General features: G+C 39.1%; 2 protein-coding genes across 20 annotated transcripts in view; one reads left to right on the top strand and one right to left on the bottom strand.

Moving 5' to 3' along the window:
* The window catches only part of EIF4ENIF1 (eukaryotic translation initiation factor 4E nuclear import factor 1), a 41,477-nt gene that overhangs the window by 6,578 nt on the left and 8,516 nt on the right, over positions 1 to 26,383 (top strand). For 6 of the 19 annotated variants that reach the window (XM_073222228.1, XM_073222230.1, XM_073222229.1 and 3 more), the window contains 10 exons: positions 5,892 to 5,965; positions 8,438 to 8,565; positions 11,883 to 12,169; positions 12,437 to 12,638; positions 16,527 to 16,702; positions 21,233 to 21,368; positions 21,577 to 21,756; positions 22,504 to 22,736; positions 25,369 to 25,440; positions 25,895 to 26,135. In XM_073222228.1, the coding sequence (XP_073078329.1) occupies positions 5,892 to 5,965; positions 8,438 to 8,565; positions 11,883 to 12,169; positions 12,437 to 12,638; positions 16,527 to 16,702; positions 21,233 to 21,368; positions 21,577 to 21,756; positions 22,504 to 22,736; positions 25,369 to 25,440; positions 25,895 to 26,135 (1,729 nt within the window). Of the gene's footprint in view, positions 1 to 775; positions 1,084 to 3,924; positions 4,041 to 5,891; positions 5,966 to 8,437; positions 8,566 to 11,882; positions 12,170 to 12,436; positions 12,639 to 16,526; positions 16,703 to 21,232; positions 21,369 to 21,576; positions 21,757 to 22,503; positions 22,737 to 25,368; positions 25,441 to 25,894; positions 26,136 to 26,383 lie in introns of all 19 variants that reach the window. The other 13 variants (XM_073222224.1, XM_073222226.1, XM_073222227.1 and 10 more) reach the window with 8 other exon arrangements.
* DRG1 (developmentally regulated GTP binding protein 1) overlaps positions 19,778 to 26,383 on the bottom strand; it is a 46,174-nt gene continuing 39,568 nt past the window's right edge. Inside the window, exon 9 of the mRNA XM_073222243.1 lies at positions 19,778 to 19,796. Within this exon, the coding sequence (XP_073078344.1) occupies position 19,796 (1 nt within the window). The 3' untranslated portion in view covers positions 19,778 to 19,795. The remainder of the gene's footprint in view (positions 19,797 to 26,383) is intronic.

Here is a 26,383-nt window from a genome sequence, read left to right as displayed (position 1 = left end):
GGTAAAAAATATTTCCCTTTTCATCACCATCTATAGGTTGTATGAAGTCTATAATGTCAGAATGACTTCAGAAAGTGTAGCTAGCTGCTTCTGCATGGGATTTCTGCAGAAAGAAGCTGGATGCGGATTTTAACCATGTTGTTCTGGGCTTATGTTCACATTCACTTTCTACGTGAATTCCAATCACTAAAAGTGGGTATCTGTATTAGAAATTCCCAAATAGATTGGTTTGGAAGGTTTGACATATTTTCTTTAAGGAAGGGTGTTAAAACTAAGAAAATGTTTTTATTACTTCTTTGGGTATGCGGCTTGTGGGCAATTAGGAGCTTGTTCTTGCCTGGTCAGATTTAGTAACCAGTGCAAAAAGTAAGGTCTTGGATACTAACTTTTCTCTTGTCCAAATGATACTTGTAGTGAATTTGTCCATGATTTAGTAAGTTACTGAGGTCTTGGGACTCTAAAAGAGCAATCTTATTCTCCTGAAATACTTACAGGGCAGGAGCACTCCCAGGTCAAAATGGGTACTTTGCAAGTATTTTTGCCGTTAGCCAAAGTTGAAGGTTTCCTTTAAAAAAGGAGTTCCTGTCTAGGAATAATCTCTGTTAAGGACTCTTGATGAGATGGCAAGTTCAAGAACACTTGAGAGACCAGAGAGCCATGGGGCCAGGGACAAGAGTCATCTGCCTATGGCACACAGGAAGTATTCTGTGAACAGCTATGAAAAGAGCAGACTTTATATTAACTTAGCGTGTGGTTTCTTTCCTCCCCACTTAAGTGGGGGATTGTCTCAGGCTGGGATACCATCTTATGCAACCTAAGACATTGCTGGAAGGTAACAGATTTACCTCTCTAAACCCCATGAGGAGGATCACTATCATTTTTCCCTAAATTTCTGGATGGACCTTGGGCCACATTTTGAAAGACATGATCATTTTGAAGCACTACTTCTTAACCTCTTGGGACCCATTGGAGATCTTTTTTGAAAGTATGAACACTCATGGTGGACATTGCACAAAGCATGATTTTGTATGTGGTTTCCTTGAGGCCATGAAACTGGTTTAAGAAGCCCTGCTTTCAAGAACAGTAAGTATAGTTTTACCTAGATGTTAAAGTTATTCCCAGCAACTTTTATAATCCAAGAATTATTTTGTTTTCCCAGCTCTCAGCATATTAATGAAGAATACAGCTCTTTATCTTAGACACATGTGCTTTGTGGTGTAGCCATTGCACTTGGTCAGGGGTGCTCCCTCATGCAATGGTGCTCTTGGCATGGTTAATGCCAGTGTGTAACTGGCTCACTGCCCTACTTTGTACTCTTACAGGTCTCTCAGGTCCATACAGTTGGTGGCTTGAGCATTTGTTCACACCTAGTATATGCCGAGCATATAAAGTCAACAAAGAAAACTGGAATAACGTGAGAGGGAGTGTTAAAACATTTTTACCAACCAGAATGACTCTGTCATGTCTGTGGGTAGTTGACATTTATCAGTCTTTAAAAGACCTGTAAGAAGAGAAACAACACATTAATGTCTGGTAATTGAACCTCTTAGTTTATTTTAAATGTTTTTCTGAGATATAATTTATACACATAAAATTCACCCTTTTAAAGTGTACCATTCAGTGGCTTTTAGTAAATTCACAAAATTGTACAGCCATCACTATCTAATTCCAGAATATTTTCATCACCCCAAACAGAAACTGTATACCCATTAGCAGTCACTCCCCATTGTCCCCTCCTCCAGCCCTTGACAACCATTCATCTACTTTTTGACTCTGGATTTATCTATTCTGAACATTGCATATCAATAGAATCATATAATACATGGCTTTTTGTGTCTGGCTTCTTTCACTGAACATGTTGTCAAGGTTCATGTCGTAGCATGTATCAGTACCTTGTCCCTTTTTATTGCCAAATAATATTCCATCATATGGGTTTACCACATTTTCTGTATCCATTCATCAGTTGATGGGCACATGGATTTTTTCCACTTTTCTGCTATTGTAAATAATGCTACAATGAGCATGCCTCTACAGGTTTTTGTGTGGACATAATTTTCAGTCTCTTTGGTATTAACCTAGGAGTGGAATTCCTGGGTCATATAGTAACTGTGCCTAACTTTTTGAGGAACTGCCACTGCCGCTGTTTCCACAGCAGCTGCACCATTTTTACATCCCCATCAGCAATGTTAGTGGGTTCCAGTTTTTCCACATCCTTACCAGTATTTGTATTATACCACCACCACTCCCTATCATTTTTAATAGCCATCCTGGTAAAAGTGAAGTGGTCTCTCACTGTGGTTTTGACTTGTATTTCCCTAATGACTAATGATGTCAAACATCTTTCATATGTTCTCTCCATATTCCAGATATAGATACTTACCAGATATGATTTTGTAAATATTTTCTATTCTGTGGGATGTCTTTTCACTTTCTCAGTAATATCATGTGAAGCACAAAATCTTGTAAATTTGAGGTCCAGTTTATTTATTTCTTTTCTTTATTTGCTTGTTTTTGGTGTCCTAGCTAAGAAACATTGCTTAGTCCAAAGTCATGAAGATTTACACTTAGGTTTTCTTCTAAGAGTTTTATAGTTACAGATTTTATCTTTAGGTCTTTGATACATTTGAATTAATTTTTGTATATGGCATGAGATAAGATTAAACTTTATTTTTTAAAACAGTTTTAGATACCTAGAAAAACTGGGAACATAGTAGAAAGTTCCTATATACCCCTCACCTAGTTTTCCCTATTATTAATATCTTACATTAGTATGGTATGTTTTACAATTAACAATGTTTTTTTTTACAATTAACAATGTTGATACATTGTTATTAACTAAAGTCCATACTTCATTCACCTTGCCTTAGTTCTAAACTAATGCTCTTTTTCTGTTCCAGGGTACCATATTACATTTAGTTGTCCTCTCTGCTGCCCTGTCTGTGGTCTCTTCATTTCCCTCTCTGTAAAGCTACTTGTTAACCTTTGTTTTGATTCCCACAAATAGAATATTTCATCCTCCTAGATGTTCTGTGGCTGTGTTAAAAATGCTCATCTTTCTCAGTTGCCTTCTAAATAGATAACATCATTAGAGTTTCAGCAAACAGCTCTAGTAGTAATAGAGAACACCCATTGCTTGGGTTCCCTATTATCTGTTGCCATTAAAGTTCAGATAAAGCCTCACTGTTTAGAAACTTGTAAATTGAGAATATATGTAGGTAAGTATGAAATCCATTGCCCTTGTAAACTGGGGTTCTTAGTTTACTATTTGAGGTGGTAGAGTAAGAAGAGCATGTGTAATAATCTTCAGGTCGCTTTGAATAGCAGAAAATTGCTCTGCAATGTTTTTTCCTATAGCATATGTATAAATATTTCTTGTATTGCAAGGTTCTTCCTGTTTCTTGTGGAAAATGTTTTAAGCACTCCTGTCCATCAGCTGTCTGTATGATAAGTGCTATCCTTGTAACTACTATTGTTCACTTACCCACCCTACCCCCATCGCCAAATGTTATGTCACCCCTGAACCTTTGACTCTGTGTCTGCTCTGCAGATTTCACCGGACTCCAGTCTTTACTGGCAGTTTGCAGTTGGTATGTCAGTGCTTTGACCGTTTTTTGAGAATTTTGAGCAGCCTCTAGATGTTTTCTAGTATTTGGAATTGTGTTTATCTGAGACTTCTAAATTTTTCTAGGTATTTCTACCCAGTTAATAAGACATAATGCATAAATCCAAATAAATGCAAATGCTTGTTTGGTATTCTCGCTTTAAAACTAAAATGTCATCTGGTCCTAGGACATTTTGCTAACATGGAGAAAACATTCTAGTGCTTCAAGTGTCAGAAGGTACTAAGTGAATTCATGGCATGCGGATGTGCAGTGATTTCTGTAGGCTTAGAGAGTAAATCTGTTACTCCATATCCACCCTTAGGTATGGGAAGCAGTGGTCAGAGAAGCAAGCAAACGTTCTACCGTGATACCTGTGACAGAGGCCATGGCACAGTGATGTGTATATGCTTTTTTACAAGGCAGTTGTGCATTTTACTGGTACTGAAAGTTTGGGAATTGCTTTTTTTCATCAATTTTTAAAATGTTTAAATGTATTTAAGCATGTGATGGTTTTGTGTATGTATGAGCTGGTGTTTGAATCTATGCATATCTATGCATATATTTGTCTGGATCTGTGCATATATAAATGCACATATGTCTCAGTTCTGAAAGGGTCTAGAAGCAAAAGAGGATACCCAGTTCCAAGACTTTAGTTTCTTATAGCATTCTCCACTTACAGGAACTAGGATTTCTCAGTAAAATAGCTGACTCTAGGACTAGGACAGGATGGGTACGAGATAAAAGAGAAACTGAAGAAAGGGTTTTTAAAAGATGATGGGTCATGTCAAAAGGACACAGAAGTCAGCTTGAAGAAGCTTCCAATTTGAACACCAAAATATTTAAGGACATTAATGAATTACAGACCATTGGAAAAACCAGGAATCTGTGAGCCTATGCCAATAATAAGTAGGTATTGGGAGAATTTGTGTTTACAGTGAAATGCCAAGTGCTGACTGGTAAATAGGGAGAGAGGCCTAGAATTGGAAAATCAAGGTTTGAGCAAGAGCAGTAGATGCTGAGTTTAGGGGGAAATTTTGATGAAGACCAGGATATTTGGATGGTTTTAAAGCATCTCCCTACAGATTGCATGTTAATTGCAATTGGGAAAGTAGTAACTGAACAGTGAAGAAATAGAGAACACGTTAACCGTGTGGTTGAAATTTACATCATGATAAGGGCAGTTCCACATCCTGGACATCCAGAGGGGATGCTGCTAAATGGACAGGAAATCTCTTAGGTTAGTATTCTACTCCAGGGATGTGTAGCCTCAGTCTAATCATGAGAAAATATTAGACAAACCCAAAATGAATAATGTTCTCTTAAAGAAAAAAAAGTGTAGGCCTGTATTGTTTACAAATGTCTATGTCCTGAAAGATGAAAGTTGTAGAAATGTTCCAGATTAGAGACCAAAGTGTTGGAAGCTAAAAAAAAGGTAATATGAAACACATTACTGGAATCTGGAATAGTAGGTTAGATAAAAGTACTCTTGGTAAGTGGTCTAAAATCTGCCTGCCCTTCTCAGCTGGGTTCTGCAGAGGAAGCCCTATGCCCCAAGGCGTCCACTGTGTGTAATGGATTGGCTTCTCTCCGTCTGCAGTGACGGGCCAAGAATCATCCTTGGGAGTATGGGAAGAAGTCAGTCTAATTTTCTTTGGGGCTTAGTTCTCTTACGTCCCAGATAAGAGGCTGTGAGAAAATGTCTTCCTTCTCAGGAAATAGGCACTGAAGTATTTGGGGATAAAGGACCATGACTTATGCAATTTACCCTTAAATAGTTTTTGTTTTTTTTTTTTTTATGTAGAGAGCCCGAATGCTAAAGCAAATAGGGGGAAAATGCTAACAGGTGAATCAGATAAACGGTATATGGATGTTTTGAGTGCTTTTGTTATCTTGCAACTTCACTGTGTTTTTAAAAAAAAATCTATCCCTTATAAATTGATATCTAATGCTTCTAAGAGTAGGAGGATTAGCTGGAGGTTTTATGTAAGTCTGAAGTTTCCGTGCTTTGATGAGCATTCAGTGTTATAGAATATAACTATATTATTAGGAAATAATTTATGTTTTAGCAAGAAACTAATTTCTGTTAAGTTGCTTGCTAATTCTGCCTGAGTTTCTTGTAAGAACGTTGAGCTGACTACAGTTCTTTCTGGAATAAATCAAGGTATAAATAAATGAAAACTGTGTGAAATGCATAAGATAGAACCTCAATTCCTGAGAATAAAAATAAGTTGAAAGTGTGTGGCCTAAGAACTTAGATACTCAAAATCACCATTTGGTTTCTCTTTCTAGGAGGAGCTCTTGGATATAAAAGAACGCCCTCATTCCAAACAGAGGCCTTCATGTCTCTCTGAAAAATATGACAGGTATGGGGGCAGAGAGAGGGGCCTGCTTCTTTTAGTCATCTTCTTGTTACACCAAAGTTGGTAATTTAAGAACTGTATTGTTTTGGAGTTTTTTGGTAGAATTTTGAGTGGGAGATTTCGGGGTTATGACATTGGGCTTATGTACAAATTTATAGATAAGCTATAAACTAAACAGCATCTCACTACATTGTCTTCATCCATTTCATTGTTAGTTAACTGTAGACCATTAAATTCAAAGATTTGAGCTGCAAGTGACTGTAAAGACAGATAAACCATTTATTTCCCTTTCATGAACTGGTGATGAAACCAAAACTAGAAAATATCTCAATCAAAGGCACATACTCAGGGAGCAGAATTAAGACATGAACATAGGAGTCCTCACCAGTGTCTTTTTCCCTCTACCAGTAGTTTTTTGCCCTGTGCGTCTTCAAGGGCCTGCCCCAGGTAGGCTGATCTGGAGGACTGAGCCTTTTTCTGTGCCCTACCCCACCCCCAAACAACAGAATTGTTCAGCCATTAGGATTAGCCCTTTTGCATCCTGGGCTCCTTCATAAGTCGTAGACGGCTTTGGTTCTAGAAGACTGTAGCTAAAAATGGTCTGAAAATCTTTTACAGCAACTCTACACTGCAATTCTTAAGACTTTAAGGTAACTTCTTAAATATAAATATACAGGGAGATGGTTCATATTGGTCCACATTATTAACGCATGAAACATCTGTTATTTTTGACTTCTTGCTTAAATAGGGCATACTCTTTTTATTTTGTGTATGAACTGTTCAGAAGGTTGCTAAATCTGGAGTCCTTGCCACTGTGCCTTATAAAAGGTGATACTTGAAAAATGTCTATTCTAATTGGTTAGGATTTTTTTTGTTGTTAAGTAACTGTTGAGTTTTAGGGGGGTTTTGTTGTTTGTTTTTTCCATTAAAATTGGAAAGTTTTCTTATGCCTCAAGTTGAATTTTCTTGTTAATAACTATTTCTTATTGGCATAAAATAATCATGGGCCCATATAATTGCTTTTATTCTTAATTAGAGACATTGTGTCTAGTAGTAATGAAAATACAAGAGAGAGGACAGAGCCTCTCATTATAGAATTAAAATTTGTTGGGTTCTTAAACTGCAAGGAACGCTCACAACCACACTATAAAATACTTAATATCTGCTTTATATGAGGAGTTTGACAGGTTGATCCACTTACCAATTGTACCTGCTGTGTGGCAAATACTGCATCAGGTGCTCAGATACTGCCTTCATGGAACATTGGTCTATGAAAGGATACGGTCAGATATACTCAGAAGAGTTTATTATTACCACCATTACAGGCTGGGAAGGACAAGTACAGAGTTCAGTGCTATTGTGTAGTATGGCCTGGTCTGATCTGGGGGCTGGGGCATTCCTTTCTGTAAGCTACTGAAGGACATAACTCATAACTTGTCCAGGATGTCTCCAGTGATGATGGCAGAGCTGGAATCCAGACCCAGATCTTAGGCCTCCAAAGCTTCTGCTCTGCACACTGTGCCACCTGCCACCCCATCATTAGGAATAACACAGTAAAACCCAAGCCATACATTTTAGGCTTTTAAGAGCTGACTGTCCTGCTTGTGGGAAAAACTGAAGTTACGTGTAGAAATTCTAGGAAAATACACACCAGGCATTCCAGGAGCTTTCTAGAGAGGATCGAGGGGCTTTTTTCTTCTTCCCTTGTTATAATCTTTAGCAAACCAAGTAATCAGTATTTATGGAGCATCTCCATCGTGCAGGACAGGCATATGTCCCTATGTACCCCGAGGTTTGTGGTCTGAATGTTTCATTTTATGCATAGACCACTGTTTTCAAGTGACTCTTGGTGCTATGTGAACAATAACAAAGTATTCCAGAATTAATCGAGGTCTTCCTCAACTTAGGTCCCAATAAACCCATCATAAGTTGCAAATATTATAAGTCAAAAATGCCTTTAGTATATCTAACCTGCCAAACATCATAACTTAGCCTAGCCTACTTTAAACTTGTTAAGAACACTTACATTAGCCTGCAGTTTGGAAAAATCATCTAACACAAAGTCTATTTTATAATAAAGTGTTGGGTATGTTATATGATGTACTAAAGGTAAAAAAACAGAACAATTGTGATCCTGTGACTAGCTGCCACTACCCAGCATCACGGGAGTTTATCATACCTTACATTGCTAGCCCAGGAAGAGGTCAAAATTCAAATTCTAAATACGGTTTCTACTGAATGTGTATATTTTTTTGCACCATGGTGAAAAAAATCATAAGTTAAACCATTTAAGTCTGGGACCATTTATAGTAGTTTTTGTTTTCATCTTAAAAGGGATAACCATTCTGATGGCAACCACAAAGTTTTATATTGGAAAGGAGTTTCCATCACTTACTGCCTGAGAATTTTAGAAATTAGACTGCATATGGAGCTCACAGGTGCAAGTGCTGACTCCTGGTATCCTTTGACTTGTAGTGACGGCGTCTGGGACCCTGAGAAGTGGCACGCCTCTCTCTACCCAGCTTCAGGGCGGAGCTCACCTGTGGAAAGTCTGAAGAAAGAGTTGGATACAGACCGGCCTTCCCTGGCACGCAGAATAGTAGGTGAGCACACTCAGTCGCCTACAAGTGGCAGAAGCAGTTTTAGAGTGTCCTTTGCTGCTGGCTTCATTCTTAGCTGTGAGGATTTTAAGCATGGGGAAATTTTTATAATCAGGAAACTGATGTACCAATCGGATTTTTCCTGGCTGGAAGAGTAAAATCATATCTTTACTGTATAGCAGTGGAAAATAGACTATCTTAGGCCATATGCTTTTGAATTAAAAGCACTGATATCTTTCATTGGCATGGATAACTGAGTTAGATGTTGTAGGAAGGATAAAGCTGTGCTGGAAATCTGCTTATGCCTAGTCTTGCATATGAGACTAGTCCTCAGGCATAAATCAGTTCTGGCAATTTTTAATTCATAATAGATCATGCTCTGAACACAGGGTTTGGATATGACTGGAGACTGGAGTTAAGTTTGATCTTCCATACTTTTACTCCTTTAAGCCAGAAAAGATATTGAAGAGTGAAATGGAGACTTGGCAAGTCAAGGAACTTGTTGTAAGAGGAACTCCTTTTGAGATGAGATGAGAGATGAGATTATCATATCACAACTTTGGAAATGAGCAAAGACGATAGAAATGACTCTAGTTTGAGCTATAAGGCCTTCTGCACAGTCTCTCAGTAAACAGTGCAGTAATGTCCCTCGAACAAAGAATTTATTCTACAGAATCATTAAAGATGTGCACAGAGACTTTATTAAAGGGAAGAAAATTTAAGTGCAACGTAAATATCCAATAGTAGAAACAGTTTGAGCAAATTTTGGTACATCATATGTAGGAGTATTACATTGTTTAGCTATAAAAACATGTTGGAGACCTGTTCATATTGTATCTTGTTTTTGGGAAGAAAACACAGAATTTCTGGAAAAGTTCATACCAAAACATTTTAGGAATTGTTTCTGGTAAGGGGATTAAAGGTTGTCTTTCTCCCTTGGATTTTTCTTTGGTTTTCTGGTTTTTCTAGGAAGAATTTTTGTGTGGTAATATGTTTATTTTTCTTACACCTTTATTGAAATAAAACTGACGTATAGCAGACTGCACTTAAGATGTGCCATTTCATTACGATTAGCATGTATAATGTGTGGGTGGGGCATGGGTAAGGCTGTTCAGCACGGAGAGGACAAGGTAGTGATTCTACAGCATCTTACTACGCTGATAGACAGTGACTGCAATGGGGTATGTGGGGGCAACTTGGTGATGGGGGGAGTCTAGTAAACATAATGTTCCTCATGTAATTGTAGATTAATGATACCAAAATAAAAAAAAAATGTGCCATTTGATGTTTTGACGTGTTTACACCTGTGAAACCATTAGCAATTTCAAAGTAGTAATGAACATTTCTTTCACACCCAAAAGTTCCCTAATACCCATGAGTCCTTGCTCACAGTTCCCCCGAGGCTAGAACTAATCTGCTTTCTGTCACTACTAATCAGTTTACATTTCCTAGAATTTAACATAAATGGAATTATACAGTATGCACTCTGAATAGTTTCTGAATAGTTGTTTTAAGATTTGCTCATGTTGGGTATATAAATAATTCTTTTTTATTGCTTAGTAGTTTCCTTTGTACAAATTTGCATTTGCCTCTGTTTATCCATTTACTTGTTGATGGACATTTGAGTTTCCGGTTTATTAACTAAAACTGCTGTGAACACTGATGCATATGCTTTCATTTCTCTTGGGTGAATATCTGAGAGTAGAATGGCTGGGTCCTATAGTAGGTGTGTGATTAACATTTTGAGAACCTGTCAAGCTGTTTTCCAAAGCAGTTATACAATTTTACATTTCCACCAGCACTGTATGAAGGTTCCACTTGATCCACTTGATCCACATGCTCATCAGCACTTGGAATGGTCAGACTTTATTGATTTTAGCCCTCATAGGTTTGTGGTGGTATCACATTATGGCTTAATTGCATTTCCCTAGTGACTAGTGATGTTTAGTAAATATATATACATTTTAAAGTGTCATTGGTAAACAATCTTACGAAGGGTTCACATGAACAGCATTGTGGTTTCAACATTCACCGTATTAGCGAGTCCTCACACCCCCATTAGCATAGTAAGATGCTATAGAGTCATTACTTGTCTACTTGGTGCTATACTGCCCTTCCTGTGACCTACCTATCTTGTGTGTGCTAATTATAGTGCCCCTTAATCCCCTTCTCCCTCCCTCCCTCCGCACCCACCCTCCCCAGCCCCTTCCCTTTGGTAATCGCTAGCCCCTTCTTGGAGTCTGTGGGTCTGCTGATATTTTGTTTCCCCAGTTTTGTTTTGTTTTTATACTCCACAAATGAGTGAAGTCATTTGGTATTTGTCTTTCTCCTCCTGGCTTATTTCACTGAGCATAATACCCTCTAGCTCCATCCATATTCTTGTTGCAAATGGTAGAATTTGTTTTCTTTTTATAGCTGAATAGTACTCCATTGTGTGTAAGTACTACATCTTTATCCATTCATCATCTGTTGATGGACACTTAGGCTGCTGCCATGTCTTGGCTGTTGTAAATAGTGCAGAGACAGGTGTTTAGTATGTGTTCATGTGCTTATTTGCCATCCACGTATCCCCTGGCAAAGTGTCTGTTCAAACCATTTGTCCATTTTTTTAATTGGATTTTTTGTTTTGTTTTTTAGAGTTTTTATATGTACTGTATATAAGTCCTTTATCAGGTACATACTTTGAAATATTTTCTCCCAGTCTAGGGCTTGATTTTGCATTCTCTGAACAGTGTCTTTCAGAGCAAAAATTTAAAAATTTTTACCAAGTCTAGTTTATCATTTTCTTAAATGGGTTGTGCTCTTGGTGTCATGCCAAAGAAACTTTGCTTGACCCAATGTCACAAAGATTTCCCCCATATTCTCTTCTAGAAGTTTTATAGTTTAAAGTTTTACATTTATATCTATGATCCATTTTGAATTTTTCTGTAGATACCAGGTATGGATTCAAGTTCACTTTTTTGCATATGGATATCCATCTATTCAGTACTGTTTGTTGAAGAGACACTTTTTAAGTAGTTATTTTTTCAACTACTGACACCTACTATAGTTTATTGGCAAAACATTTGCTATTAATTACATAAATAAGGACTTAGTCAAAATAAAGGGATCCTAGAGACTAATCATGGAAAATTATTGCGCCAAAGAGAAAAAGCAAAAGTCTCAGTTTTATTTAATCTGTAATGTACTTGTTACTCTGTAGCTATCTTAGTGTTGATTCTTTTTCAGTGCTCCGACCACCATTGGTCATGGACATACCACGCAGAGAGGAAAATGCCCTTGCTGGTGTGCTTAACTTTCTCTTGCCGTCGCCTTTCCAGATCCACGAGAGCGAGTGAAAGAAGATGACTTAGATGTTGTTCTCAGCCCACAGAGGCGAAGCTTTGGAGGTGGCTGCCACGTGACGGCTGCTGCCAGCTCCCGACATTCAGGAAGCCCCCTGGAGAAAGACAGTGATGGGCTTCGCCTGCTTGGCGGGCGAAGGATTGGCAGTGGGAGAATAATCTCTGCTCGGACCTTTGAGAAGGATCACCGTCTTAGCGATAAGGACCTCAGGGACTTGAGAGACAGAGACCGAGAAAGGGACTATAAGGACAAGCGTTTCCGGGTTTGTCTCTAGATCCTTTTGTGTCTCCTGTGCTTAGGGACTCAATATTCACTTCATTTTTACCAGGCTGTTTTGAGGTCCTGGATGAACACAGCCCATTTTTAGGCCAAATAGGAACAGAGTGCCCTGGGGGTGGGGAGGGGCTTCAAGTCCATGGCATAGTATCTTCATAGCTATATTGAGCATTACTTAATTTAAGACCTTGGTCAAGACAGAAAAGCCTTAACTAGAATCTTATTTTTTATCTTGTATTGTGTACTTTTCCAGAGGGAGTTTGGGGATAGTAAGCGTGTCTTTGGTGAGCGTAGAAGAAATGATTCCTACACAGAAGAAGAACCAGAATGGTTCTCAGCTGGACCCACAAGTCAGTCTGAAACTATTGAGCTGACTGGTTTTGATGATAAAATACTGGAAGAAGATCACAAGGGAAGAAAAAGAACAAGGCGACGGACAGCCTCTGTGAAGGAAGGTCAGCAAGGATTTTGGAAGGGAAGCTCATTGTTCTAAAATGAGATGTGCTTATACTTGGCTTCATTGTACACTTAGGAATGGGCACCACTTGTTAGGAAGTGGCACCTTTTTAATGTTGCAGCCTGGTTTTGAAATCGCTTCGTAAGTGTGAATTCACTAGGTATATAGATTGTACTGTCTCTCCAACTTATCCTGCCTGCAGGGCTAAACAGAAAGTCTCACATTAACGTCTAAGAGCACTTGTGTACATGAAAGCAGTTCCCCCAAAGATAGGAAACCTGTGGTGGAAATAATGAGGGGTCTGGTTTATTGAGCACTACGTACTAGACACAGTGGTGAGCCTTTGTCTATATAATCCTGCTTCTCCCAACAGCCTTGTGAAACAGGTACTTTTATGTCCATTTTATAGATGAGAAAATGGAGGCACAGGGGCCTTAAATGACTTGTTTCTGGTCACTAATGAAGTAGGTAGTGAAGTTGGGAGTTGAACTAGATATTTTGTGCTTCAGAGCCCACCTTCTTCATGATGTCAGACCTTCTTAGGTCAATTACTTGTGAATTGGCTTCTCCCAAACTCAGTTTTCTCAACTATGAGATAAGGTCATGTATCTCCCTTGCGAAACTGAAGAAGCCAGAGCTGACATGGGAGGGGTGCCTGGTGCAGAGTGGGAGCTCATTAATCGTTTTCGTGACCTGGCTCGGAGAGGCCAACCCTGGGCTGATGGTTTTGGGAAGGAGCAATGAAGAGCCAGGCGACCAGCCTGGGGTTTGAGTACGGGGCTGCTGCTTAGAGGAAGGATAATCTTTGATAAAACTCTGAACAGGTGTGCCTGTTTCTTCATAAGGTAAAGATAATAACTACTTCATAACTTTAAGAGCTACTTTTAGCATGGAAGATCAGATATACACATCAGAGCTCAGCCTCTTGAGGGCACTTATTCAGTAAATTCTGGTTCCTTCCAGCCTTCAGGTTTAAGTGGAAAAAACCTTTTGGCAGATATCTACCAAGTAACCAAGGGGGAAAGCTGTTTTGATACATGAGTGTTTAATCAGTGCTACCTTAAAATTATGAAGATAAGACATTTAAGTAGAAATAAGCTAATGGAATTTATTTGGGAGAAAGAAAAGGGAGAAATGCCTATACTTGTCTTTTTTTGTACAATCTTTAAAATATGGTAGACATTACCATTATCTTTATGCTGCTACACCTTCTTCCTCAGGGTGATGATGCAGGAAATTAATGGGTAATTTGGGAGACTTTACTGTTAAACTCCCTTTGAGATATGCTTTTGTCTCAGTCTCTGTTAGACTAAAAACAGAACCAGCAGGTGAGATCTTTTCTCCTCATGGTAAAGATCAGGCTTCTGGTGGGAAAAGCACATTTTTTTTAACTAAGATGAAATCTGAATTTCAGCCATTCTTGTATCTGCAAGTGGAGGAGCCAAAAGAAGGGAGGTTGATCGGTAGTGTCAGCTCGTCACCTTGCAAAGAGAGGCCTGGGAAAAAGGGAGACCGTGGGAGACCCTGTCACACAGGTTTCATGGCAGAGCCTCGAGTGCAGCCAGGGGTTCATGGCTCACTCACCTCATCAGTTAATTTCAAAAGGTCCCTAGGCTGTCCTAGCTACTGTATTTACGTAAAACAGGTACCCTGTAGTTTCATGTTGGCTACAAGAATGAAAAGGGGAGACATAATGAGTGCCCTTTAGTCCATTTTTGTGTGTGTATTCCAGCTTTCCACTGAACTTATTGGGCATATAATATTTTCACTGTGGGAATATAGCAGTGAACAAGACAATCGTGTTCCTTGCCTACATAATTTAAAACAGATATGTACTGAGCACCACTCTGTTATAAGGCCCAGAGTTTGGTGATGTATGTGTGGTATTGAATGAAACAATTTGAATATGTATTGTACTTAATAACCATAAGGAAAAAAGACTATGTCTTCAGAAGGGGAGAAATGGAAAAATTTAATTTGCACTCTCTCTAATGAGAGTATATGCTTATTCTGAAATGTGATAAAACTTGCCCTTAGTTATCTTCCCTGGTTCCTGGCTTTTGTGTCTGTCATAACAAACGGCCAAGTGTATGTGTGTGTCTGCTGGTACATATTCCTACTCCCTCGTACCCACTGTCAGTTGTCAGGCCCTGCAAAATTCTGTCCCCATCTCAACACTAAGGTGAACAGGAGAAATATTAAAGTTTCTTTTATAGATGTATAAGCAAAGGACGGACTCTTTCTTCTGGCTTTCATCCCTAAGTTGGAACACAGAACTGAAGCAAAATGTATGCTGCTTATGAGTCCTGTAGTGGACAGGCTGGTTCTGGTGGGTAAAATGGGTCAGGGAGCAGCACTGCTCTGGTGGAAAAGGACACAGACTTGGCGTTAGTTAGGCTGTTAGTTGTTTACTTCTACGGCTCAGTTTCTTTGTAAAGTGAGGATAATACCTGCACTAAAGCAATCGTTTTAATTTAAGTGTTAGTTTTTAAGGAATAGCATTTGCCTCTGGTGGGTGACAGTGTGTGCTGATCCACTGCATAGACTGCCTGTTGGCTTGTGGTCCATGGCACACAAACATCTGTCTCACTGGTTGCCGTAGGCCCTCAGAAGGCACAGGGCTCTTGCATGGCGGGCGCCCCTTGGAGGAGCAGTACTACTTTAAAGGCACAGCATGGTGTGGAAGAGCATTGGTGGCTGACAAAGCTCCACTTGCTGGTATCTGACCTTGAGGAGGCAAGCCACTTAACCTTTCAGTTGTTGCAGTCCTTTGCTTTACTATCTAGCTTTTTGATGTGTTATTGGAATGAAAGCAGGTAATAGCATTTAGCTTCTCTCAGTCTCGAATATCCTGGCTGATGAGAAACAACACTTCAGTAACTGTTAGGGGCTTTTGAGAAGGGATGTGTCCAGGCTTTGGTCCTCCTTTTTTTCTAAGAGGACTTCATGTCTGCTGTAGATCTTGAAACTATAGGCAGCTCTTACATAGGTGCTTTTGCAGGGTGGGGCATTGGGAGTTCTGTTCTTCAAATTAAAAAGTTGAATACCTAGTATCTCTCAGTAAACTTATTTAAGAGGAAAATACAAGGGTTTTTTTTTAATCCTAAGGATTTGCTTTTTGCCCATACTCTGGTTAAAACCAACCTTCCTTAAATGTTAGCATTTGGTAGCTTTGCTTCCAATCCTAACAACAACTGAACATTACTGAGTTTTAAATGTACCAGGCACTGTAGAGTAAGACAAGGCTGATTAGAGCAGGTTACCTGACCTCAGAGAGCTCCATCTCACCAGACAGTAATTATAATATGGTGTGATAAATACTCTGAGAGATAACACAAGGATTATAGAGAAGATAGTAATGAATTTTGCTGGATAGGGTAAAAATGGGCAGGCAGAGCAAGCTTTCCAGAAGAGGTGACATTCTTTGCCTTGAAGGATGTGCTGCAGCCATCCTGTAGGCGAATGAAAATTGCCCACGTGCTTATGTTTCATGTGAGTACGTTGGGTTTCTGAGCCCTAACTTAAAGTGGTGGGGCAGAAGCATGGGAGAAGGCAGGTCCAAACTAACTTGATTCCATTCTTATGCAGTAAGAGACTTGCAGAGATTATCCTTTAAAAAAAAGATTGCTATTTGAAGAAGAATCCACTACACTATAGAAAACTTGAGGAGCGGGAGGGGGAGGGACCCTAGTCCTTCCCTGTCGTGCTGGTGTTCCGGCTTGTTTCCCCCTCTGGCTCCCTGGGAAGGAAGGGAACAGTTTTAGTTTTACTGTCGCAAGTGCTGTACTGGCACAAGAAGTTGTCCGTGTGTGATGATGACTGAGGCCAAAGAGTAAGTCTGGAGCGGTTTGCTTGATCGGACTGTTTTGTTCTGGTTTGCTTTCAGGCAGAGTCGAGTGCAATGGAGGAGTGGCCGAAGAGGATGAGGGGGAGGTCGCCCTCACACAAGAGCCTGCTGCAGATCAGGAAGTGCCAAGGGACCCCGTCTTGCCTGAGCAGTCCCTAGGAGAATTTGACTTTAATGAGTTCTTTAACCTTGATAAGGTGCCATGCTTGGCTTCGGTGAGTGTGGATGGAGCAACTGTATGGTTACATTTGACCTCAGCCTTTAAGAGACCTCTTTTTAAAGTACTGTGTTACTAGATGCTTTGGGGTTTTTTGGTTTTTATTCTTAAATATTATTTGAATTTTTCTGGCTTTGTTTTGAGAGGCTTAGTGGAAATGACTGAGAATTCTGTTCCAGTTCACTATTCTTCCAGACAAGTAGCATTGAACTAAGAATTCTTCAGATGTTTAAGAACATTGTCTGCTTTTATTTTTAAGTAGTTAAGCATTTATTGTAAAGATGTACTGTCGAGGTGGATTTTTATAACTGGTGATTGGTATCATGCTGATTTGTATTCCTTTGGTAAGGCTGACTGGTCACGTGGTACCTTTGTGGTATGATAGTTCCAAAAACCTTTAGTAAAAAGGAGCTTGAGATACTGTCAGCATTGCTGTTAAACTCTTGAGGTCTAGTCATTCTCAAAGTAGAAACAGTAAGACATCCCAAATCTTCACTCGCTACCTGCCCTTTCTCCTGTCCCCTTCAGCCATTTAGAGATTAGTATATAGTATGGCCTCATCAAATTTTTGGAATAAAGATACAACTGTGGCCTATACACACAGAAATGAGGTTTTCTTTGGTTGCTGAAAGAGTGCGTAAATTGTGATGAAATAGAATTTTAAAAATCATTTGACTAAGAGCATTCCAGATGTCCCATTTACAACACCAAATATAGCATGTAAGTTTCACCAGTCTCTTTAGAATTGGTGGCCCACAAATTTAACTTAAATGACTTTATCCCTTACTTAGAACTGCTCCTTGCTTGACTGTTGCACGAGCAGAAAAAACTGGGCAGGACAGAGAAGGCAACATCAGCCTATTTCCTTTGTCATTTGGGTGCTTGCTGTCCCCGCCATGAGCCCGAAAAGATGGCCACCCAGAACAGGTGATCAGACACCGCATAGCAGTTAGATAGGTACAGGACTGCAGGTGAGTTCTAGGACAGTACCTCTTAAATTCTTTATGGTGAGAGGCCAGGTTTAATTTCTAATCTGTTTACGACCAATACTTTAGTATAAAGTACACATGTCATAATAATGCCAAATTGATACAAAAGTTTCTAAGCATTTACGCTCAGTCTTGATTGAGCTTATCTTGATGTGGATCCGCAGGATCCGAGATTACACTTGTTTACAACACTGTTCAGGAGCATGTGGAGTGCAGCTCCACATCAACTGGCAACTGCTTGGCTTTGCTCCTTAAGTTCTAGCAGAAGTTTCTAGCCAGGTACCTCACACAGTCGGCTAGCCAGTAGTCCTGGGGCTCACTACGCACAGAGGGGTTGCATCCAGATGTGAGCTAAATGTACTTGATGTAAAACTGAGTGGTCCTCTCAAATTCTTAGCTTTTGAGGGGACAGTGACTTTTTAATTTTTATACCAACTGTGTTTAGTAACTTTTTTTTTCTTTTTTGCATTCCCTTAGAAGACAGATAGACTCTTAATGTAAAAAGGTGTTCACAGGAAAAGGTCAAAACTTGGAGGCCTATACTTGGCTCCAAATGTGAGCACCTGTGAAATTTACCTGTGTGCCTACACAGGAAAGATTCAAAATTAAACTTTTAATAATAGGTAATGTGCATACAGTGCTGATTGTTTAGGATTTAAATAATTTAATCCTCACAAAACCCTTGCAAATTAGATTACTACTATTTCTGTTTTACAGATGAGAAAACAGGCACAGAGAGGTTTAATTAACTTGCCCAAAATCATGCAGCTAGTTAAGTGGTGGAGACTGAATTCTAATTAATGTAATTTCAGTTAAGAGTCTTTGCTATTAATTCCCTACAACTCTACTGACTCTTAAACATAAAAGGGAGGAATAGGAACTCATCACCACCTTATCCTTTGGCCCTTACCCTCAATCAAAACCTGGCTAATGCTGGCAGTAGGTACTAGGCTAGCAAGTCTCTACATTTTTTATGGAGATACTGCTCAGTAAGGTGTATATTCTGTATTAGAGTCACTTAAAAGCTAAACTGGGATCAGTAAAAACAGATGCTCTGAATGTGTTGTATAACCAGCTGGGCTCTAATAAAATGCTCAGAAAATGACCAATTGGGAAAAATAAGAAGGGCCATACAGGATTTGAACATGAATTGACAGTTCTTAAAATAGTACTGGCACTTAGCTGCATAAATATTGGGTATTAATAGGTATAAACAGTTATATTTGTAGGCTGTATTTACTGGCATTGCGTTACATTTAGAAGTTCACAGTCACAAATCTGTACTGCACAAACTGAAAATTTGGATCACATATGCAAATCATTTTTCAAATAAAGAATTTTAAAGTTAATTTTATATATGATGCAACTCTCCCTGTATAGCACCTGACACGTAACAGGTGCTTAAGTATGTTGAATGAAGAAAAAGGAAATAAAAATGGGTCCTAAGCATTTAGAGTGATGAACAGGAACATGGCATAGAGACACCTTGATGATGTAATCAAGTATGCTCAGAAGAAGATGTGTAGTCTTAAATGCATTCATTACAAATCCAAAAAACAGAACAAAAAAACTAAAATGGAAAGTAATTAACAGCATTGATCAATATAACAATAATTGCCAAAGCAAAAATATTTCATAATATCTGTTTGATAACCAGAATAATATCAATCTTAGGATATCACACTTATCTAAAGGACCAGATAACAGTCATACAGGTTACCTTAAACATGTTGTTAAAAATCTAGTCTAGAAAGAGCAGCTGAAACATAATCAAATAGTTCACAAGCTTCTCTTCTCAACCTGCTGGATGGCTGCCAGGGGCATCCCTGCTTGCTCTGAAGTAAAAATGCCTGGATAAACTCTTGGTATTCTTCTCAGGTTTAAAAGCTTTAATTTTTTTTAATTGCCATCTCCAGTAAATGTGTGTAACTTTGTTTCTAATTTTTATGTTTTAGCTATAGTAAAACAGACAAAATTGGTTACTGATCAAAATACGGAAATGACTTTCTCAACACCGTCCTACCTTTAGAAAATGTCCAGATACTTTTTATATTCATGTCCTTTACTTTTTCATGTTCCTCCTGTGTATCTTCTGACTTTTTCCTACACAGTATTATCAGAGAAAATAAAAGGATTAAAATTCAAAGCCATTTTTGCTATTTATAAAATTTCAAACTCTTCAACATTAAAATATTTTACGGCTTTGTTTTTAAAATCACGTTTATTTAGCACTAAGATATTTTTATTTTGTGTACAGTTCCCAGTCTTTCATACTGAAACATCACTCATTATGTTTCTCTTTAATTATTGCAAATTTAGTGCCCTTAAAAGGTGTGAGAGTGCCCTTAAAAGGTATGCCCTTAAGGTATGAGAGTCTATAAGTGAGATATGATTGAAACTGAATGAATACCTCGAAAGTAGAAATACCACAAGTAATAATCAAATTAGTGTCTTGAATTTAAAATTCCTTATTCTTGTGTTCAAGAGAAATATTTTGTGATTTAGTTTGGTTATTTATTATAAGAAAATTCTTCCAGATAAAAGTGAAGAATAAACTTGACTTTCTGCTGCTGATCTGTGGAAACTGGGGATTCCAGACTACAGATTGCATAAAGTCACTATCATCCATATACCAGTTTCAGGAAAAATCTGTTTTCTGTTTAACATTGGTATTAGTATCAAAGTGCAAGTTTATGCCTTATTTTCAAGGGTGTGCCTCATTTTGGATTGATATTTGCTTAGTCATCTTTTCTAAGTATTGGTAAGAACATGGGGTAGAGATCAGTTTGGATGTTTAACAAGATTTATGATAGGGGAGTATTGAAAAAACTTTTTTAAAAAAATGCTTAAATCTGGTTTTTAAGGATTTATAATAGAAATTATGAAATGGTGTTGAAGAAATTATTTCTAATTGTAGTACATTATTTAGTTGCCCTTATTAAACCAAAAACCATGGAGGTCCAATTTAAAATATCTGAAAATTCCCCATTAAGTTCAAATACTTATTAGAGCTCAGTTAAAAGTTCATCTTGCACATTCTGACACTTTCTAAACTTTGACTTGGAATTATGATGTTAATTACAACCTTGAGAATACTGAAGCAAGGATTTTCCTTCATCAGCTCTCCATACCTGATGTTAGTTGAAGGCCATTCATCAGCTTGGCCATAGAATGCTTTACTGTGGTGCAGATTTTGATTTTGAAACTATATCCTTTAAGAACATTGAGTAGTCCGTGGATTTTTCTAATGAGGCAAAGGATAGAAAACCAAAAGGTTTTCTGTGGCACAGAGGTTTCATTGTGTATTCTTAGAAAGTATACAGTTTGTTATGCCCACGTTTGTGTAGTAACCCTGAAATAACCCTGGATGGGGAAGAAAAATTAAAGATGTTCAAAATCCTAAGTTCTGAGGGTGTTTACCTTCAGTTCCGCAGCATCAGAAGAAGTTTCAAAGTAAGTGACCCTTTCTTAAAATTTGAACCTTCTTGTCCTTTTCACCTAGGAACTATTACCTTAGCTCCCTTTGTCTTTCCCTTCAGATGATAGAAGATGTTTTGGGAGAAGGGTCAGTCTCTGCCAGTCGGTTCAGTAGGTGGTTCTCTAACCCAAGCCAGTCAGGAAGCCGATCCAGCAGTCTTGGGTCAACACCACATGAAGAACTGGAAAGACTTGCAGGTAAAATGGCTTCAGATTCTGGTCTTGGGTGGAGATGTGAGCTTTCTCTGACACAGTTCATTCTGTTTTCATTTAGTCAAGAGTCCGTTAAGGTTAAAGGGCCTCTGGATACTGAAAAAAGCCTTCAATCTGTCCACTTTTAATACTGTCGAAGATATATTTCTGTGCCTTATTGGGACCAATTAATTGTATTTGCTTGGAATATTAGGTCTGGAGCAAGCCATCCTTTCTCCTGGACAGAACTCGGGGAATTATTTTGCTCCTATACCATTGGAAGACCATGCTGAAAATAAAGTGGATATTTTAGAAATGCTACAGAAAGCCAAAGTGGATTTAAAACCTCTTCTTTCCAGCCTTTCTGCAAATAAGGAAAAACTTAAAGAGAGCTGTAAGTGTATATTTGAGTCTGCTTTAAGTACTTGAGAAGGCTTGGGTGCTCTGTCTTGAGGCAGTTGGTTCTGACCTACTCCTCTTTCAAATAGATGATAAGTTTTGTTTAATGTTCTTTAAAAAACTTTATCAAACAATATCACATCTTCGAGAATCTGGTAGTTGGGTAGTGGGCACCATGATAAGAGTCTTTCCTTCTCCAAGTCCTCCTCTTTACCTGGAGCCTGATTGTGACACTGCTGTGAAGGCTGTTGTCCTGCCAAGCCTGGCCTGACAGCTCCTCATATCTTTGCCCCAGTCCGCCATGTTCTTACTTAAGGTAGAAGCGTAGAAGCCCTCAAAATAAAACCTTATGACATGATAACTGTCATAAGTACAGGTAGCTCTTTTGCTGGTGGTGGGCCATCTGGGATTCCTGTCCCTGGTAACGAGTCTCCAAAAGAGGCCCTCCTGCAGGATGTGCAGCAGGATCTTGTCAAGCCTAATGCACAGTACCAGTTTGTAGCACTGAAACATTCTAGGTTTAGTTTATGCCATCTCTTACTAAGGTACACAGTCACGGTCTTCCTCTCACTGAGCAGCTATGACTTTAAATGTCTTCAGTTTGTTTTTGGTATCAGCCTTTTCTGACAGCCTCACTACAACTGTGAAATCAATTGTTTTCACCTTAACCTTCATGGTAGCCAAAGAATTCCTACCACATGTTCCCTTGCTTGGCTTAACTGGGACTTTCTCAACCTTACAGCACATTCAGGGGTTGTGCTTTCAGTGGAAGAGGTGGAAGCAGGACTCAAGGGCCTGAAGGTGGACCAGCAAGTGAAGAATTCGACTCCGTTCATGGCAGAACACTTAGAGGAGACCCTGAGTGCTGTAACCAGCAATCGCCAGCTCAAAAAAGATGGAGACATGACTGCGTTCAATAAGCTAGTGAGCACCATGAAGGCAAGTGGGACTCTGCCTTCTCAGCCCAAAGTCAGTGTAAGTATTTGGCACAAACCCCAGCCTTTTCTACTTTTCCCTCTTTTTAGTCCACTTCCTACCACAATAAATGGACTTAAAAAAAGGTATTCTGAGTAAGTTGGAAATTCTTTAATAGTCATTTGGTTCTTAATGCTTTTGTGTGCTAATTACCGCTATGCTCTTGATTATGTTTATGGTTAATCTATGTATTATGGGTGTCAGTATGAAGATTGAAAGATTTGGACATAACTAAGTATTTTTATAGTAAAATCTTTGTTTTCACACCTTCTCATTACTCCCAGATAATTGGAATTACCTGCTTTCTTGATGAGGCAGCTGGTAATTATACAAATCATTTATAAAATACCTTTGGTATTTTTATAAATGGTAGATTTTTCAAGACCATTTCATTTCTTAATTTACTAATAGGAAAAGCTGTGGCTCTACACTTGCAAACACTTAGGCATGCAGTTGGGTTACAGGGTAAACTGCATGTCAGTAAATGCAAGTGTGTAGCATATACTGGCCTTTGTCATGACACATCAGAGGGTAGTTCTCAGCCATGGCCTAAGAGTCCGTATTGCTCTCTCTCTCTGATAAGGTGATAGGGGAAGCAGAGTAAGTCAGAATAACAAAAACATAAATGTATACTTATTTTAGTTGCTAAGTCACAGCACATTTACCAAACTGGTTTGATGTTGGGGTTTCAGTGCTCTGAAATATATCTGGTTCCAGCAGAAGGTATGAGCCTCAAACACCTGTGTAAACGGCTGAAGAATATAATTCAAGTTATTAGGCAAAGAGTAACAAACTGGGTTTTGCCTCGTTTTCTCCTGACATCTGCTTGTCTGGGAACTACAAGTCAGCCATGACGCAGTAGAATGAGATGGGCTGTGCCTTATCCTAGGGGAAGGTAACTGATTTCTTGTTTCTTATCTGATCAGCAGTTAGCAGTAAATATTCCAGCAGAGGTGCCATTGTTCTGGCCCTACTGCCGGGACTGACTCTTTAACTCTAAAGGAAGCATCTTAGGTAGACTTGTTTCTGTGTGTCTGACCACACTATGCCAGTCATAGGGGAATGTTTTTTGTAAGCTGCTGTAGAGTTATTTCCGCAAAGAATTATCACATACAAATGAGAACGAGACCAAGATTGCAGACTATGCTGTTCTCCTCGTTCCCCTTGTGTCTTGGTGACTACGTGCTGACTGTGGAGGTGTGGGTCAGATCTTGTAAGCAGTTTCTTTGTTTTAGTGTAAGTAAAGAAATGGGAGCAGGGGGATTCAGCAGTTGGCCTGATCTTTGGAATATTTTGTTTCAGACGTGATTCTAGGCTATGATATTGATGCAGTTGACACTGAGTTGTGAGGGTAACTGTTTCATGTTGGGGTTTCAGTGCTCTGAAATATATCTGGTTTCAGTAGAAGGAATGAGCCTCAAACACCTGTGTAAAGGGCTGAATAATATAATTCAAGCTATTAGGCAAAGAGTAACAGAGTCAACCTAGAAATGAAAGCCACAAGTAAAGTAATGTAATAAGCACACCCGGTATTATCCCAAAATATTACTTGATTTGCATATTAAGTCTGCTTAACTACTACAACTGGTCGAGTAGTCTACTACTAAAATCATTTTATAATACCTACGGCTGTGTGTGTTATATGTAGTATTTCTGATCTGCCTCCATCCGTTTGGGTTCAATCATACTATTTCATTCCCCAAATAGGACATGCTGGTTTGATCTGAACTCCATTTTAAATTGAATTATAAAGTCCATCCTCCAATGTAAGCCATGTAGTATGTAAACACTGTTTTTATTAGATGGAATTAAATGACCCCTGAAGAGATCTCTTATTAAAGTTATCTGTAGTCAGTCCCAATTCCAAAAACATCAGTACAACACATGGATTTCTTGGGGCTGTTTGTCATGCCTAAGGACATTGCCGTGGACCTTGCTGCTCTGTCTAGTGGAAGGAAAACTATACCAGAGAAAGTATTTCAGGCACAAGGACTAAAGTGCAGAAGATGATGCAAAAAATAACTGGTGCTACATTAAAAAAGCAAAATGTGGAGGATTTGAATTTCATCCTATATATGAGACGCATTATGGAATAGCTTGTTTAAAATAATAAAGCTTAAACTTCGTGAGATATGAAACTCTTGAAATATAACAGTTCTGGCCAAACTTACTTGGTGTTTACTAGGTTTTCAGTACCATCTGTGCTCTATGAACTCTTTGAAAATAGTGGGTAGCAAAGGTTGCCTCAAAAATGTAAACTTACAAATTTCCTATCTGTGGCTTCTTACCAAATAAATACCTCCCCCATTTCACCATTTTATTTTTCTCTTCTTTTGGTCACAGTGTTAGAAAACAGTGAAATGCACTGGGGTTACCACAGGAAGGAAAAGACCTTGTCTGAGGGTCTGAGTGGACTTTGCACATACATGTGAAGATTTTTCCATTCCCAGATCTTTGGGACATGTGTGATTAGTGGAACAAGTTAAAATCTTAGTTTTCTATGATTTGGACATCATTCTGCTATTAAGTGCCAACTCCCTGGGGAGGTTTTGATGCTTTTTTGTGGTCCCCAGTTAATCTGTAAGTTAAGTGTGTAAGAAGGTTAAAACCAGTTTTCCTTTGACTTTTTTAGCGAAACCTTGAAAGCCATTTGGTGTCCCCCGCTGAGATTCCAGGCCAGCCTGTCCCTAAGAACATCCTGCAGGTACTTCAGTCTCATACCAAGGCCTCGGAATCTTGAACAGTAGTTGTCTGAACTGGTTTTATGTATCGGTCGAGCTTTGGGCCTTAGAGAATGATCCATGTTGCCTGGCAAGCAAGGATATGTTGTCGCTGCCTGATGTAGTTCTGTGTTGCTGTTAATCTCAATATGGGGTGGGGAGGTGGCTGAAGAAAGATGACAAATGGGCCCTTGATCTCGTTTTCAGGTTTGTAACTTCTGTGGAAATTTAAAGTAACCTGAATCTGTAGTGCAACTTGCTAGAAATTGCTAGCTGAACATTCAGAGAAATGTATTGCATGTACATGTGCCAAGTCCTTCAGTGAAGCATGAGGGAGAGGATTCATCATTGGCTCCCAGAAGTTCCCCCATAATCCACAGCCTCTGACTAGGAGGAAGAACCAGGTTTGTTTACAAGGATTTGACTTTCTGCCTTTAGGAACTTCTGGGCCCACCAGTTCCAAGACCTGCTTCCTCCAGTCTTCTGAGTGGCCTTATGGGGAGCTTGGAGCCTACAACATCTCTGCTGAGCCACAGAGCACCCTCTCCTCCCTTGTCACAGGTCTTTCATACTCGAGCAGCCTCAGCAGACTACCTTCGTCCTAGAATACCATCACCAATTGGTAACGACTCTTGTGCGTGGACATCTGCCCATCCTCGCCCTCCCGCCCCCTGCAAAGGTTATACTTGTTCTCTAGAACTGTCAGTCTTATTCATGGGCATTCTTGAAGAGTTTGAAAAGAAAAAGCTCGCTTACAATGTATATATATATTACACTTTTTTCAGGGTGTGGTGGGGTCACAAATATGGAATGGTTTATTACCCAGCTGCCCTTCTAGATAAGTGTACTCATGTTATAGTTTTATTTCGCTTTTTCACTTGAGAGCGGTCTAAATTGGATATAGCTCTAGGTCTTCCTTCTTTTTGG

The sequence above is a fragment of the Manis javanica genome, chromosome 15, assembly GCF_040802235.1.
Source record: "Manis javanica isolate MJ-LG chromosome 15, MJ_LKY, whole genome shotgun sequence".
Lineage (NCBI taxonomy): Eukaryota > Metazoa > Chordata > Mammalia > Pholidota > Manidae > Manis > Manis javanica.
Note: the sequence above shows the minus strand (reverse complement) of the source record. Positions and strands in the feature narration are given on the sequence as shown.